This window comes from Pelobates fuscus, chromosome 3 (assembly GCF_036172605.1).
Source record: "Pelobates fuscus isolate aPelFus1 chromosome 3, aPelFus1.pri, whole genome shotgun sequence".
NCBI classification, from domain to species: Eukaryota; Metazoa; Chordata; class Amphibia; order Anura; family Pelobatidae; genus Pelobates; species Pelobates fuscus.
Genome location: NC_086319.1, coordinates 196,469,410 through 196,483,934, shown reverse-complemented (window position 1 = coordinate 196,483,934; position 14,525 = coordinate 196,469,410). Strand labels below are relative to the sequence as shown.

The window sequence follows — 14,525 nt, the reverse complement described above, 5'->3', positions numbered from 1 at the left end:
AGTCACTCAGACTGCCACCAGAGGGACTTCCGAGTTGATGGAGGCATAAAATGCCTCCATCCACTCAGATCTGCTGTCAGCAGACAGAGAGCAGCTCTGTGCAGCACTGTGCAGAGCATTCTGTCTGCAGGCTGTCACGTGGGATTGAGAGCAGACAGGCTGGAGCTGACAGGATGAAGACCGGAGACCGAGCAGGAGGGGAGGATTCAAACTGTAAGCAGGGCCGTCTTTAACACGGGGCAAATGGGGCAGCTGCCCCGGGCCCAATTACTCCTGGGGGCCCAAGGCAGCTGTCCCGTGGGCCCCGCTGCCCTAAAAAAAAAAAAATGTTTCCCGGCCGCTTTAGGCGGGCCCCGCACTGTAAGGAGTCCCACCGGGTGGCCCATGCACTTAGGGCCACCCAGTGGGCTTGTACTAGCAGGGGCCCGGTCGGGCGCTGTGGCCCTTTAACAGCGCGACCGGGCCCCTAGCTTTTCGGCAGCGATGGGAGGAAGTGAGTGCCGAGCGTCACTTCCTCCCATAAAGAGCTGCTGCACGGGAGAAGAAGGACCTGCACGGGAGGGAGGAGGAGGAGGCAGTGAGGATGGGGGCTGCTCACTCACATCATCCTCAGGCAGCACACTGGATCCCAGGGATGCCACCCTCCAGCAAAAGGTAGGAAACTGGAGGGTGGGCTTAACATGTAAATTTTATATGTATGTCAGTTTGTCTGTCCGTGTATCTGTGTATGTGTCTGTGTGTGTCAGTATGTATGTGTGTGTGTGTGTATGTCAGTATGTCTGACAGTGTGTGTGTCAGTATGTCTGATAGTGTATGTGTCTGTGTGTGTCAGTATGTCTGATAGTGTATGTGTCTGTGTGTGTCAGTATATCTGTGTGTGTATGTCAGTATGTCTGCCAGTGTATTTGTCTGTGTGTGTCAGTATGTCTGACAGTGTATGTGTCTGTATGTCTATCAGTGTATGTGTCTGTGTGTGCCAGTATGTCTGCCAGTGTATGTGCCTGTGTGTCAGTATGTCTTCCAGTGTGTCTGTGTGTGTGTGTGTGTGTGTGTGTGTGTGTCAGGCACATACACTGATATACATACTGACACAGGCACACTGGTAGACATACTGACACACACAGGCACATACAATGACAAACATACTGACACACAGATACATACACTGAAAGACATTCTGACACACACACATAGGCACATACACTGATAGACATACTGACACACACACACACACACACACATACAGACATACTGACACACACACACACACAGGCACTTATGCTGATAGATATACTGACACACACACACAGGCACATATACAGACATACTGACACACACATAGCCACCTACGCTGATAGAGATACTGTGTGTGTGTTAGTATGTCTGTATATGTGCCTGTGTGTGTCAGTAAATCTATCAGTGTTTGTGCCTGTGTGTGTGTCAGTATACGTATCTGTGTGTCAGTATGTTTGTCATCGTATGTGCCTGTGTGACAGTTTGTGTCAGTGTGTGTGTCAGTGTGTCTATCATTGTATGTTTTCATGTGTGTCAGTATGTCTCAGTTTAGTTTATCTGTGTGCGTATCTGTATGTAGTCAGTGTGTGTATCTGCTTGTGTGTCAGCGTGTTTACCTGTGTCTGAGCACCAACAAAAAAAACAAATACACCCCTCCATTCAAACTTCAACATTACATACAAACACACTCCTGCATTGAAAAAGTCAACACTTCATACAAACACACCTCTGTGTTAAACACCAAAATTATATATAAACAAACCCCTACATTCAAAAACCAGCACTATACTTAAATGTACACTTGCATTCAAACTCGAATACTACATACAAACACATTCACACAAACATACTCCATACAAAAAAAAATGTTTACATACAAACACAGTGCTAAATACAACCCTGCAAGCATGGGAAATTGGTAGAGCCCCAGCTGTCAATACATTGTTGGAGTTGCACGACAGATAGGGTTCTACCTTCTTTCCAACCTTGCAATTGGGGGTCCAAATGAAATTCTTGCACCAGGACTCTTTCTACTTTAGTTCGTCCACTGCGTTGGGGTGGAGGCATGATTGCATGCCAGGGAGTGGGTCCAGGGGGCCCAAGCAAATGCTTGCCCAGGGCCCAATCAATATTAAAGACGGCCCTGACTGTAAGTAAACTTATTTAGTGAGTGTGGGTAATTGAGTGAGTGTGGGTGGGTGAGTGAGTGGGTGACTGAGTGGGAGGGAGGGAGAGAGACAGATAGATAGAAAGAGATAAATATAGATAGATAAAAAAAAGATAGAAAGAGATAGATAGAGATATAGAAAGATAGATATAAAAAGAGATAGATAGATAGATAGATAGAAAGAGATAGAAAAAGAGAGATAAATATAGATAGATATACACTGCTCAAAAATAATAAAGGGAACACAAAAATAACACATCCTAGATCTGAATGAATTAAATATTCTTCTGAAATACTTTGTTCTTTACATAGTTGAATGTGCTGACAACAAAAATCACACAAAAATTAAAAAATCTAATTTTTCAACCCATGGAGGTCTGGATTTGGAGTCACTCTCAAAATTAAAGTGGAAAAACACACTGCAGGCTGATCCAACTTTGAATTAATGTCCTTAAAACAAGTCAAAATGAGTCTCAGTAGTGTGTGTGGCCTCCACGTGCCTGTATGACCTCCCTACAACGCCTGTGCATGCTCCGGATGAGGTGGCGGATGGTCTCCTGAGGGATCTCCTTCCAGCATCTGCCAACTCCTGGACAGTCTGTGGTGCAACGTGACGTTGGTGGATGGAGCGAGACATGATGTCCCAGATGTGCTCAATTGGATTCAGGTCTGGGGTGGGCCAGTCCATAGCATCAATGCCTTTGTCTTGCAGGAACTAGCCACATGAGGTCTAGCATTGTCTTGCATTAGGAGGAACCCAGGGCCAACCGCACCATCATATGGTCTCACAAAGGGTCTGAGGATCTCATCTTGGTACCTAATGGCAGTCAGGCTACCTCTGGTGAGCACATGAAGGGCTGTGCGCCCCCCCAAAGAAATGCCACCCGACACCATTACTGACCCACTGCCAAGCCGGTCATGCTGGAGGATTTTGCAGGCAGCAGAACGTTCTCCACGGCGTCACCAGACTCTGTCACGTCTGTTACATGTGCTCAGTGTGAACCTGCGTTCATCTGTGAAGAGCAGAGGGCGCCAGTGGCGAATTTGCCAATCTTGGTGTTCTCTGGCAAATGCCAAACGTCCTGCACCGTTTTGGGCTGTAAGCACAACCCCCAGCTGTGGACGTCGGGCCTTCATACCACCCTCACGGAGTCGGTTTCTGACTGTTTGAGCAGACACGCACATTTGTGGCCTGCTGGAGGTCATTTTGCATGGCTCTGGCAGTGCTCCTCCTTGCACAAAGGCGGAGGAGGTAGCGGTCCTGCTGCTGAGTTGTTGCCCTCCTACGGCCTCCTCCACGTCTCCTGATGTACTGGCCAGTCTCCTGGTAGCGCCTCCATGCTCTGGACACAACGCTGACAGACACAGCAAACCTTCTTGCCACAGCTCGCATTGATGTGCCATCCTGGATGAGCTGCACTACCTGAGCCACTTGTGTGGGTTGTAGACTCCATCTCATGCTACCACTAGAGTGAAAGCACCGCCAGCATTCAAAAAAGTGACCAAAACATCAGCCAGGAAGCATAGGAACTGAGAAGTGGTCTGTGGTCACCACCTGCAGAACCACTCCTTTATTGGGGGTGTCTTGCTAATTGCCTGTAATTTGCACCTGTTGTCTATCCCATTTGCACAACAGCATGTGAAATTTATTGTCACTCAGTGTTGCTTCCTAAGTGGGCAGTTTGATTTCACAGAAGTGTGAATTGTGTTTTAGTGTTCCCTTATTTTTTTAGTGTTCCCTTATTTTTTTGAGCAGTGTATAGATAGATGGATGGATAGATAGATAGATAGATAGATAGATATAGATAGATAAAAAGAATAGATATATAGATAGATAAAAAGAGAGTGTGTGTATGTTTTTAATTTTTAACATTTGTGTGTTTGTATACAAGCACTATACATAGAGAGATCTCTAAATATAGTGTTTTATGCAAACACACAGTTTGGCTGAGGAGGGGGCGGGTATAGAAAGCGAGCTGAGCTGTCAGTCAGACAGCTCAGCTCGCGAACGCGCATCCTGCGGTTGAGCGCCGAGTTTCTTCATGGGCGGCATTCATTGCCGCTCTATGAAGAACGTGATTGGTGTAGCGCGAAGCCGCACATGCGCACCACATCGCGATGACGCTTCTCAAAGAGAAGCGTCCTATTGGGTCCTGCGATTTCGTCATTTTGACGAAAAAGGGGACGTGGCCTGGCGGGAAGCTCGGCGCTGAAACGGAGGCAAGTTTTATTAATAAAAAGGGCTCGGATTTATTTATTTTTTTAACGGCAAGTACATATAAAAGCAAGAAAGAAGGCTGGGGGACCTGTCTTTCTTGCTTTTATATGTTGACTATAGTGATCCTTTAATGTCACCAAATACTGCAAATGCTAAGGATTTAATTCACTAAAAACCCAATTATAGTAAATTTGATTTACTTTTTCCAGTAAGGATGATACAACTCACGACAGCAGGGTTGAGCAATGTTGAGCAATGTCTGGCAGGATTGAGCGGTGACAACATACTAGATTTAGAAGTCCACTTTGTCGCACACGCTACAAGCATTGCATATTTCTTCAATACACTGAATGGATCATTTTCCAAACATAAAAAGAGTCACACAAAGAGTGCCTACAAGAACAACTGCTGAATAAATTTAAGCAGAGTTCATCACTAAAGAAAGAATTGTATGGGATTCACAGTGAATTTCAAATTGAAGGTGTCTATAGTCAAATTGGAAAAATTCTGGGATGTTTTCAGTTTAGCTATTTTGTTCTAAAAATTTAAAATTAAAGGGACACTGTAGGCACCCAGACCTTCTGTCTGGGTGCTGTGACCCTTTTGCACCTAGTGCTGCAATGTAAAACAATGCAGTTCCAGAAAACTGCAATGTTTACATTGCAGCTCTAGGTCTGCCCTCAGTGGCAGTCTACCAGAAAGCCACTATGGGGCGCTTTCGAATCTAAATGGACTTTTGGTCCGTTATCTGACGCTGGACGTCCTCGCGGACCTACAGCATCAGATTTTCCCCATAGGAAAGCATTGAATAATACTTTCCTTTGGTAAGGTCTAATGTGCGCACGGCCATTGTCGTGCATGTGTATTAGATCTCACCCGCCGGCTAACATCGGCGGGTGAGGAGGGTGGGCGGATCTTGACCGAGTCCCTCGACACTGGATTCAGGTAAGTGATTGAAGGGGTTTTAACCCCTTAAGCCCCGCGAGAGAGGGGTTGGACCTATTAAACTTATAGTGCCAGGAAAATGAGCTTGTTTTCCTGGCACTATAAGATCTCTTTAACTTTAAATTCCCAACAAATCTCACTTTCATGATGTATACATATTAGACCAGAATAGAATTGTTCTCTTCTAATGTAACTCCCAAATGTCCTGGATCGTGTTGGACCGGACGGTCTAGTTTGGTCAACCTGATTTTCTGGTCAAATGCATAAACATACATTCACATTACAATAATGTGCGCTTGAGCATAGCTAGTTTGGTAGCTCCATGCATGTCAGCAGTGGTGTGTGCCATGATGTACTCCTTTATGAAGCACTGTGCCTTGCATCTCATTGTATAGTTCTACAATTTTGGGAGATATGTTTTAGTATGACCTTAAATGTGGTCATAGAAGTTAAGTTGCCCAGAGATACTTCCAAATCAAGGAGAATATCAAATATTACTAGACTGTAGGAAGAAACAATAACTACTTTATGTACTGTTGTTAAACTACAAGTCTCATGATGCTCAGCAAGACTGGCATTATTTTTTTTATAGATTTGGCTTGCTACCGAATGCCTAACCCTACTTTAGTAAATGTCCCAATTAATTGTTATGTATAAAGTACCAGTATATTCCTCAGCACTATACTGATAATTGATATCGAACAAATAGCTATGTGTGAGTCAAAGAATAGGTTTGTTTAGATCTGGCATTAATAATGGTGTTGTTGATACTGATTAATGGCTTCTTGGCATCTACTGACAAGATCTCTGATAATGATATATTTGTTTTCATAGCACACAAACATTGGGTAATGTGACATGCGTAAACTGATGAGGGATCCAACCAGCACAGAACTAAATGCATTTATTCTGACTGTATGTTTCTTGCTCCCATTCGTTTAAAGTTGTTTATCTACCTGTATGCTTGGGTTACCATAGAGTACTGCTAAATACTTGCTGAAGGGTCATATTAAAAAGGATACTGTATACACTATAACCATTTAATTAAATTGATTATAGTGACTAAATTACCCTGGCCTCGTCCCTCCATTCAGTGTTCCAGTGTTCATTTTCAAGCAGTTTAACACTGCTGGCCACCCAAATCCATACACCTACTGGAGGAAGGGCTAAAGCAGAGATTAGACACTTCCCTCTAACTATACTAATTCACACCAGCAATGGGCACTGCGATAGACAGAAAGTAGTCAGCTGACACGCTCAGCCAATCACAGCCATCCATTGCTGATCAGACTAATGTTTCTTTATTAGCCCAAGCAGGACAGAGAGAATGCTGCTGGAGACTCTCGTTTAGCATTAAAACATTAAAAATGTTTTAACGCTGAATGGAAGGACAGTGCCAGGGTATTCCAGACACTATAGCCAGCCACTTCAATGAGATTAAGCAGTCATCCTGCCTATAGTGTCCCTTTAACATGTACAAACACAGAATTCAGCTCAGTGTTTTATAGAAGATCTATTCCAATTGTAAAAGCAGACTGGACATCATATATCCCATAGTATGATTTATTTATACAGTTTGAACTACAACAAAAAATGAAAATAAAGAGTAAATAAAAAATATTGCCATGTCATGACACACGATCCCCATCTCTTCTTTATTTGTTACTGCCCACTCCATGACCCTTTTTCTATTTAATGACCTTTATATGACAACCCTTGTCCCTTGCCACACTATGTCCCCGTCACACCTCCTGTTTATTATCTGTAGTGATCCACTCTTACCCAGCTATTAGTCCTGTGGCCCCTGACTTATTTTCAATGCCCCTGCTCACCATCCATACATTTTGCATGACTGCTTGGCTTCCATCCCAGAAATCACCCTTGGCATGAACAAAGTAATTTGTACCTCCTAGCCTACCACATGAAATTAGCACTGCAGCAGTTACTTACAACCATGCCATCCCTACAAAATAGATTCTTTCTAACTGGCTTGGCGGGCACGTTTACTAACACTGATGTTAAAAACCAATATATTGTGTAGTGTAACTTCTCTTGTCCCCTCATTATTTATTCTTAGTCAATTCCCAATTTTCCTCTAGCTCTGCAGCTAAATTTCACTTTACACCATTTTGTTTTTCGAAATTCAAAGCAGTGTTATTCACTCAGACAGTGTTATTCACAAAAACAGGAATTTTTACTTAAAATATGCATAAACCTGCCTGAATGAGCAAAGTCTTTATCATATGTACACAGCTTAACCCGTTTCCAACTATTAATTATTTGTGGATTTTAAACTTTAAAAAAAGGTTACGCCAAGTTAACCTCCTTCAAGACTAGGTCGAGAGGTAGCGATAGCGTTTTTCGGCATTTACGAATATGAATGACATTCATGTTGAAGCACAGGTGCATTGTGGGTAAATGATCCCGCTAGTAGACAAGGGGCATACTCTATTATGGTCAATATTATTTTTATTTATAAAGCAAGAAATTCCGCAGCACTATACAATACTAGCAAAAAAGTTATTGAATCAAGAACACATTGGACGTATAGGAACAGAAGGTTCTGAAGGTCCTGCTCGAACAAGCCAAGAATCTACAGGGCGTGGGGAAAGATGTATTTCACATAGGGGAAAAGTAGGTTGCTAGAAGAGTTTGCAATGAAGGCTTGCTTTTTTAGATGACAGTTGCAGAGGAAAGGAAAGTAATTAATATGCCTTCAATAGGAAGTGAGTCTTCAGTGATTTTTTTTTTTGACGGAATGGAGACTTGTCAGTACGAACACAGGATTGACGCAGGTCTTTAGTAGTTCCTGGACGGAATATACTTCTGTATTAGTGAGGGTAGGTGGACAAGAGCAATGTTAGGAAGAGAATTTTATGCAAGGGCAGGAATTTGAAGTTAAATCCTTCTTGCAAGAAGCCAATGTAAAGATTGAGGGGGAAGACATGAGAGGTATGGATGAACAGGAAGATTAGCCTTCACACAGCTTTCATCATAGAATTTGCGAGCTAGGAGTGTGTGAGACCAGAGAGAGGCTGACTGCAGTAGTCAAGGATGTGAGGGGTAGTTCCAAAAGCTGTGATGTGGTAAATATCCTCACACAGCCAGTGTAACAAGGAAACATAAATATATTCAAATTATTCCACTTATATACACATAGGAAAAACTGACACAAAAACAGTGATACAGCCAGTCCAAAAGAACACAAAAATATATACAATATTGAAACCCTATAACACTAATAAAATAATAGGCCAGATATTGTGGAGGCCACCATTTCTTATATCAGATGAATATTTCTGAATGTAAAATTTGCCTCAGATTGATTTCTAGCAGTTACACTAATGCATATCTACCAAGCCTGACCAACTTTTTGGTCAAACTTGTATATCACTGATTTCAACAATATACTGTTAAATAAAAATTAAATATGTAATTCACTCATTATGAAGTGACAGGAGATGTTTTCAAAGTTTGCAGATAAAGTTATAGTCTTTTCTTCTGCATAGGTTATCATCCAATAAATATACAATGTAGCAACAACTGTTACTGCAATATGGAATTCCACATTGTACTCCAACTTCTGATTGTGAAACTATCTTTTCCATGTCTCTTACCATGCAACCACTTTCCATCATAAACTTTCACTTGTATAATCAAACACTTTCAAACACAGGGTTTGAGATGATTGTTGGTTGGACATCAGGTGGGAGGGGGGGGGGGGCATGTCCTGGGTGTTCAGGTCTTGAGCTGTGTAAGGGGCCCAGAAAAATTCTGATGGCAGCCCTGTGAGCACATGCTGTAAGCTCCAATGAGCATAGCTTTACTGTAAGTAACATTTATGTACGGTACTTATAGTTCTGGTGAGTATAATCATTCCCTTTAGGCTTCTTGCAGTAAAATATATATATATTTTTTCTTTTTCAAAGAAAAGGCAGTGTTTACATCACAGCCTAAAGATACCTCCACTAGAGACACTGAACTTTGCTCATAAAGATGCACTTTTCAATATGAGTAGATGCTGATTCGCCAGGGCTGTGTTTGGCTTGTGCTGGCTCTGCCTCTAATCTGCCTCCGTGACAAAATCAGCCAATCTAATGCTCTCCTATGGGAAAGCATTGTGATTGGCTCAGATCACCACTTCTGGTGATAGCCAAATAGGCAGATCAGGGGCAAAGCCAGCAGCAGCACACTTGAATACACGTAAGATTTTACTATATTTAGGGGGCAAAGGGGGTGGGGTAGAGCTAGATGGTGGTTTTAACACTATGGGGTCAGGAAAACGTTCCTGACCCTCTAGTGTTCATTTAAGTTAAAGTTTGATCCCTATAGAATAAGAAGAACTGGAACATCTTCTCTCTGAAGTTTAATATATTCTTTCCTGGGAGTGAAACAGCATGTTGTATCCTGACGCTTATATTTGACACCTTTGTGTGTATTGGCAGCACTATTGTTTGTTTTTTGCCTTTTTTCTCATCAGTTTGTTAAAGAAAAGTTTGATTTAAACATTATTTACTATTATTTCAGCGCTGGCAATTTCAATGGCTTTCTTACACTGCAAAACAAAATTAAATCTTATCTCACGTACAGCTAAAAGATTGCCTGAACCAAAAGCTAAAAAGTGCTTAATTGTAAAATTCTCCAACTCGGCTACAGTTACAATATGGCTATTCAATTAAAAATTTGCAAAGTAGTAAATAAACCACAATTGTAATTAATTTATTGCTCAATCGGTTAAATTTAAAATGTAGTATTTCCTATTCTGTTAATAGCCTTTTAGACCCTGCAGGAGACCGTGTGTGATTAAAGTCCAATTTACAGAGCAAGAGATAAAAACTTCTAAAACAAGTTAACAACTAATTGAAAATGAGACCATTGTTTTAATGCAGACTGTAGGGGAGGTGTGACTAAGGTCACAAACAGAAACAAAAGTAATTTAACTTCTAAATGGCACAGAATGGAGTAGTGACATTGCAGGAGTAGGATCTATACACTCTAACTGCTTCGTTAGGCTAAAGTTGTTTTGATGCCTATTGTGTCCCTATAGAGACCTTTTTCCAATAGAACAATAATGCACCTACATTATTATGCAATAAATCACCCCAATTTATTCTTGAATTGAAGTGATATTTATGGCTTCCCACTGATTTTAAAAAAATGAACAAAACGCACACCCCAGTGGCTTCCGTTCAAAAGAACAAGTAGTTCTTATTCAAATAAGTGAGAAGTCACATACAGATTGTCTCTTCATAACTGAAATTTAGCAAGCATCAGTATTGCATATGACCACTCGCAGTAATCCTACTAAAGAAAACTATGGCACAACCAATTTTTTTTGCCTCACTGCATTTGTATAAATAAAAAGTGTAGTCCAGATGTGAACCCCTTGGTCACTGTGCCACGGCTAGGGTAAAAGACGTCTGAAACAATTGCCCGGGTTGTGCATCTCTCATGTAGAGAGAACCTACCAGCAGTTTGGACTCTGGACTGTCTTTGTGACAAATGGTATAGGTTGTAACCAAAAGGGCAAGCTACCAAACATTCTCTGTTTTGGTTGAAAAATCTCAGCCTCTTCCTAGATTATGTTGCAGGTTAAATGTGGGAATTTCAGGGTAGAATGTATCTGTAGTCTTCAGGGATATATTTTAAAGCTTGTAAGTATGGTGACAGAGTGCAATGCATTGTTATGGATGGAGTGTATATTTCTCCAAAAGTATTGGAATATGTACATTAATAGCCCCAGGAAGGTGGTCTGTTTTAGTCAGAGCAATTTAATATGGGTTCCTGGGGTGGAGCATTTTGAGTGAAGCGAGGGCCAGTGCTCCATTCCACAGTTTACATACAGCACAGCAGGTGAGCAATCCAATCCAGGAGTTCTGGATCACCAATATAGTTGTTCACCTGTTGGCAATGATTAGCACACGAGTGCTATAAAATGTCCCTGTCAGGGATCCACAGGGGGAAGGACAAGCAGAGTGAGACTGCATTTCTCCCTACAAGAGTCTGTGTTCTGAAGGAGAAAGAAAACATTTATTTGGAAAAAAGGTCTGTGCTCAAATTTATATTTTGTATGGTTGCAATCGGGTAAGTCGCCCAACAGCAGTTAGAGGAAAAACTGTGAGTTAGTGCTCAGAAGAGCAAGGCTTTTTTGTTTGTTTTATTTTTGTTTAAATTGCAAGACCTCTTAATAAAGAAAAATACTGCATTTACAAGAAATGCTATTTGTGTGGTGTTCCTATCATTAAGACTGTGTATGGTCCCAGGACACAGTATGTATTGCATTTGAAAATATGGAAGTTAAAGGGACAATAAAAGGAGGGTTTATGCACATTGAACTGGAACAAAAAATATATATATTTTGGACGGTTTGTGCCAATAAGTGTACAAAATCGCACAACACCAGCCAATACAAATATGCACAAAACTATAGCCTTAACTCACCGACTTTCTGCATTCTAGAGTTTTCTTCTCAAATCCATTCAAGATTTCAAACTCTGAAGACGTTCCCTAGAGAAGCAAATGGATATGTTACAAAACCATGCAAACCACAAAAAACAAACAAACAAAATCAAAACAGAGAATATGAAATATAGTTGCAGCAAAACACTATCCTACCACTTTTACAATTTGCCATGGAGGAAAGAAGCTGTATGTGCAGATTTTCTGCTTGAAATGCTGCACATAATGAGAGATTTGTGCTGGGGGCTAGTTGCAAACCCTGCACACATGACTTAGGCTGCCCGGAAATCTGTTCCGAGCTGTCTGTCAATTCTGCGCAAATATTCAGCGAGCACTGCACATTGGTGACAGATGTAATCAGCTTCTAGACTTGCAGTCAGTGCCGGGATCATGCCTGCAAGGGAAGCTAGAGTCTACCCTCCCTCCCACACCCTGTGCAGTCCCTCCCTACTTACCTGCATTGAGAACACAGCCCTCAGTTGTTTTTTTTAATCCCCTCCCGTCCTTCCTTTGTTCACTTTCCACACCCTCCATCCCCTGGCTCAGTGCGTGAACATGCGCTCTGAGCAGTGCAAATAGTCTAACTCAATGCTTCATTTAGGGCCTCCACCCACCGCTTATGGGTGGGGGCCAAGGGGGATCCTATGTCCCCTGTTTAGTTGAATAGCCCTCACTCACATGGCAACGGGTGAAGGCTCGTGAGGTGGGACACTATGCCCCCCCCTGCTAGTTATTAGATGCTCCACCATGGGGCCCATTTATTGAGGTGGTGTGCTTTATTTATTTTTTACAACAGTGAACAGCCACAGGCTGCTCACGATTTAGTAGACATGCCCCTACTCGCAGCATAGCAAGTAGGGGCAAATGAATACTTCTCTTTTTGTATTTGTATTTACTTTGTATCACACAGCCTGGTTACAATGCTGCCGCCCATCCCACGTGTTCCCTATTAAGGGTTAATAAGTATATAGGGGTGTATATAAAAAATACCCCTCTCTGTCTCAGAGATATATTTGCCAGAAGCTCAAGGAAGCAGGCTGAAGGGTCAGTGTTAGGACCCGCTTAGGGGGGTCTGCCTTGATGTTGGCAGGCGGGCATTCCCTCCAATGGCCATTGGAGCAACTAAATGACCTCCATTTGTCTAAATATACATGGGGATTAAGGAGAGAGGGCAGGTAAACTTTATTTTCTTTAATTTTTACTTAGTATTAGTCAAGTTGGCTGAAAGACCAATCTTGGTCTTTCAGCCTTTTCGTAGATAGCTTCATAATACCGTGGGAATTAGGGAGATATCTATTAAGTGGCAGCAAGATGCAGCCGCAGCACGGATCGGAATTTCCTTCATTCGAATGAAATTTTGAACCGAACTAAAAGTACTGAATGTTGTCCTAACATGAATGAACAAACTGTTCTCATTCTGTTAGGACGAAATTCGGTAGTTTCGCCGACGTACTGTGTAAATGACAGGATGTTCGGGAATATTAAAAGCAGGCATCGCAAGACCACGGAGGAAAGGGTGAGTATTGTGGGGAAAATTTCTGACCCACAGGAAGTGGGTCAGAGCTGGTCGAGCGTAGGAAAAATACATAAAGACAAAGCAGTCCCTACTTTGTCTTATGTTTTAAAGAAAACTAGATTAGATAGGAAGAAACTGAGAACAGATCCGGAGAGAGGGAGAGAAGAAGAATAGATTAGGGAAAGGTAAGTTTGGCATGACAGTGTGCTTTAAGAACAATTATCCTATCAATCACTTCTTTCTGCTACTATGAGGGGGAGCAGTGCAACTGGATTGTTGGCTTATGGCTCTCGAAGACTAAAGACAGGTTAGGATTATAATGCAAACAGAAATATTTATATCAAATCAACCCAAGCAATACAAAAGTACATAAAGGTACTCACACTGGGTGGAGTTTTATTACTGCCCTTTGGTGGAGTTAGGGTTTCCTCGGGTTTCATGGTTTCCACTTGAACGTCAAAGAAATCATCTAACTGTTCCTCCTCTGAAATTTACAACATACTCTCAGACAACACTGAACACGATATTTATAGGTTTTCTGCATCAGTCATAACATAGATGTTATGATCAATTGCACACAGTTCATGCGTTTTAATGTGTTTCTCCATAAATAACTTTCATTAGTTTGAATATATATTTCATGAATATTAACCTCAAACCGTTTTTTACATTGGAGGCCAACGTTCAATCTGCCCTCAAACACTTTACACTGATGTTATTTTGTGCACACAACCAAGAGTTTACAGATACAGTACAAACAGTTAATTTTAAAAAATGCTGTGCTTTCATTGCAAAAAACTAAAATATTGAATTAGCTAGTGCAGTTTTTATGTTAAAAGTACATTTTTAAAATCAATATTGAAATCTGTATTACTGCAGCATTACAAAAGAAAAAAATATATATTTTATGAGATGCTGTAACAGAAATGCAGAATAGAATGAATATGCTACACTCTTAAAGGAACATTCACCATTACCACCACCACCACCACCACCACAGCACACGGTTCGCTACAGTGTAGTGGACAAAAGTGCCTGGCACCCTCCCAGGTTAACTAGTCCAACCATTCAAGAATGACTTTACAACTTACCTGGGGTCTAACTGGAACATACACACATAATATATAATGTGGAATTATTTATCCAAGGGTTTAAAAAAAAACACGTGAAATTATCTTAAACTAAAGCTTATAAGTGCATATTTT

The 14,525-nt window shown here is 41.5% G+C and overlaps 1 protein-coding gene across 2 annotated transcripts in view; it reads right to left on the bottom strand.

The window, feature by feature from the left end:
• The window catches only part of TNIP1 (TNFAIP3 interacting protein 1), a 76,290-nt gene that overhangs the window by 31,950 nt on the left and 29,815 nt on the right, over positions 1–14,525 (bottom strand). For both annotated transcript variants that reach the window (XM_063447871.1, XM_063447872.1), the window contains exons 4-5: positions 13,704–13,804; positions 11,787–11,852 (exon numbers count right to left, since the gene is read on the bottom strand). In XM_063447871.1, coding sequence (XP_063303941.1) covers positions 11,787–11,852; positions 13,704–13,804 — 167 coding nt within the window. The remainder of the gene's footprint in view (positions 1–11,786; positions 11,853–13,703; positions 13,805–14,525) is intronic.